The sequence below is a fragment of the Chinchilla lanigera genome, unplaced genomic scaffold, assembly GCF_000276665.1.
Source record: "Chinchilla lanigera isolate Chin_1 unplaced genomic scaffold, ChiLan1.0 scaffold00177, whole genome shotgun sequence".
Classification (NCBI taxonomy): domain Eukaryota; kingdom Metazoa; phylum Chordata; class Mammalia; order Rodentia; family Chinchillidae; genus Chinchilla; species Chinchilla lanigera.
The window spans coordinates 1355699-1358404 of NW_004955578.1; the positions used below are offsets into that span (position 1 = coordinate 1355699).

The window sequence follows — 2706 nt, forward strand, 5'->3', positions numbered from 1 at the left end:
CCCGGCCTTCCCGGGTAGGCTGGGGAGCAGTGGCTTCCGCAGGCTCCCGGGGGTCTCACCAGCACAAGTGACTCACCCTCCATCCACCCTGCGGTGAGCCCTAACCTCTCCCCCCTAGTCTCCCTCCCTCAGGGCCTGACTTTTTTTCCTTTTCTCTTATTGTTGAGACATGGTCTCACTATGCAGTTCAGGCTGGCCTTGAATTCACTTTGTAGCCCAGGCTGGTCTCCAACTCACAGTGATCCTCCTGCCTCACCTGCTGAGTGCTGGGATGACAAGCATGGCCACCACGCCCAACTGCCTGCTTGTTTTCAGCACTGTGTTTGTTTACTCATTTATCGTCAGTCACATTTTTGCACGTTCTCTCTCTTTCCTGCTTGCCTCACTTTCATTTGTCTTCCTCTCCTCTTCTAGGGCATTGTGGGGAATTTTTGGCTGCTTTCTGATTGTTTTCCCACTTTTCTTTCAGACAGGGTCTAGTGATGGAGTTCAAGCTGACCTTTCATTCTCGGTAATCCACTGGCCTCAGTCTCCAGAGTGCTGGGATCACAGGCGAGTGCCACCACGCCCTGCTGGGAACCCATTTTCAATCAAGCTTCACTTGCACTACCGCACACAGCACCTGGCACAGCCTAAGTCAGTGGTGGCCATGTTGGACATGCATGCCACGGTGGGTGCACAAAGCCCAATGTTGCCACGCTGGCCGAGAACCAACAGCAGCACCACGGCAGGGGAGCATTCAGTTTTCATCACACTGCTGGCACTTTGTTTAAATGAGTAGGTTTTAAAGGGCAGTTTTGGTGCTCGAGCTCTACAAGGTTCACCATCGCTGGCCTAGGTTCTGGAGAAGAGAAGGAAAAAGAATTAGAAGGTCAAGTGTCATGGTGCACTCCTGTAAACCCAGCACTCGGAAGGCTGAGGCAGGAAGATTGCTGCAAATTGGAAGCCAGCCTGGGCTACATAGGGAGCTCAAGGCCAGCTCAAACCAAAGAGCGAGACTTCCTCTGAAAAATGCAAAGAAAAGGACAATGGCGAGAGGCAGGTTTTGACTGGGAAGTACAGGGCCTAAGAATAGGGTGGATTAGGGTGGGTTAGGGTGGGTTAGGGTGGGTCTGAGACTCCGGCAAGATAAATAGCCAGGCAGCCCCACACAGCAGCCACTTAAACTGAGGAGTTCGACATCGTGGAACAGGTCTTGACCTGTCCTACAGCAACGATGCCCCAGGTGCCAGGTAAGCTGAGACAGAGGGGGAAAGTGGGGCTGAGGGACTGGCGGTGCAGAAACCATGGATAGAGGAGGGGAATTCCTGTTGGTTCGGGACTTTCGGAATTGTCTCCCCCATGGGGATGAGTACAATACCCTTTGCTGCCCTCTGCACACTAGGAATTTCTGTTTTAAGCTTGCTGCAAATGCAGTAGATGACAGAATCAACATGCATTCTAGGGCTGGCGATATACTTCAGTGGCATAAGCGCCTCCCTGGCAGGCACAAGGTCCTCAGTTCGATTCACGGTACCATAAAATAAATCAACATGCATTCTGAGGTCACTTAACTTCATAGCTGCCCCTCCATACTGATCCCACCGATGAATGACCACGTCAATAGCAGGTCTTCCAGATCTGAAAGTACCTCCGAGTCTGCATGCTTAGTAGAGCAATGTCTCGAGTACTGCACAAACCTTGTGAACTCATGACTCAGTGTGACTCTCCTGCCAATAAGGTAACCTCTCCCAGTGAGGCACTGCTTGTGTGGAGGTGCAGAGCATTCACAGGAAGATGGTGAGTCATGGCTTGTATGGGTGACCTATTAGAGACAAGCCCTGACATGCAGGTCAGGCCCAGCCATGAAATTCACTTTTTCCTATTATCTGAACAGAGGTCTTCTGTCATTTCCTTCTGGTTATGACTTTAATGCAAGCCTTTTGCATGTTCCCCCTACAGACGATCTAAAATACAATCGCCGGCCACGTACCAGATTTACCCATTCTCAACTGTCAGTAATGATGGATGCCTTTCAGAACAACAATCTTCCAAATCCTGCTGTTGTTAAAGAATTGGCTGCCACACTGGAGCTCGATGAAGTCTCGATAAAGGTAGGTTTCTGAGTGTGTCTCTGAGTAGTACACCTGATACACAACATCACACGTTCTTCCTCACCATCTTACAAGTGCCCTGGACTGACAGGTGCAGAGTGTCTCTACACAGAAAAATATGTTAGATTTTCAGCCTCACTCAGGCTCTCTTTGGGAGGAAGACTGAGACTCACTAAAGGACTTGGCTTCCAACACTACCCAACACAACACTCAGAAATTAAATCTTGCCCCAAAACACTACCTAGGACCCCTTGAGTCTGGATCTCACATCCTGCCATTGGCATTTCTTCCCATGGTGGCAGCCCACTCTTGGGATTGCTCTCACGCTACAAGACCTAACCCACTTCCTGGACATGAGCAGAAATGCTTCCCAAACGCCCTATTCTCACACCAAATCACTTCTCATCATGCTCCACTTCTTCAAGAAGACACCGCATCTCCATCCTGTTACGTAGGAAACAAGCACCCACCAAGGCAATATTTAGAAAATACAGCAGGTCAATATCGGGATACTGCTCCATCTGAAATTTTACATTATTCAGATCTCCTCAAATAGACTCTCAACAGACTCAGGGCGAAATCCCTGCATGAACCTGCAACCACCCAAGCTACA

The 2706-nt window shown here is 49.7% G+C and overlaps 1 protein-coding gene across 1 annotated transcript in view; it reads left to right on the forward strand.

Annotated features, from left to right (window-relative positions):
* The first annotated feature begins 1216 nt into the window (after positions 1-1216).
* Positions 1217-2706, forward strand: part of LOC106147540 (leucine-twenty homeobox-like) — a 2276-nt gene continuing 786 nt past the window's right edge. Inside the window, exons 1-2 of the mRNA XM_013509646.1 lie at positions 1217-1232; positions 1942-2093. Of these exons, the coding sequence (XP_013365100.1) occupies positions 1217-1232; positions 1942-2093 (168 nt within the window). The remainder of the gene's footprint in view (positions 1233-1941; positions 2094-2706) is intronic.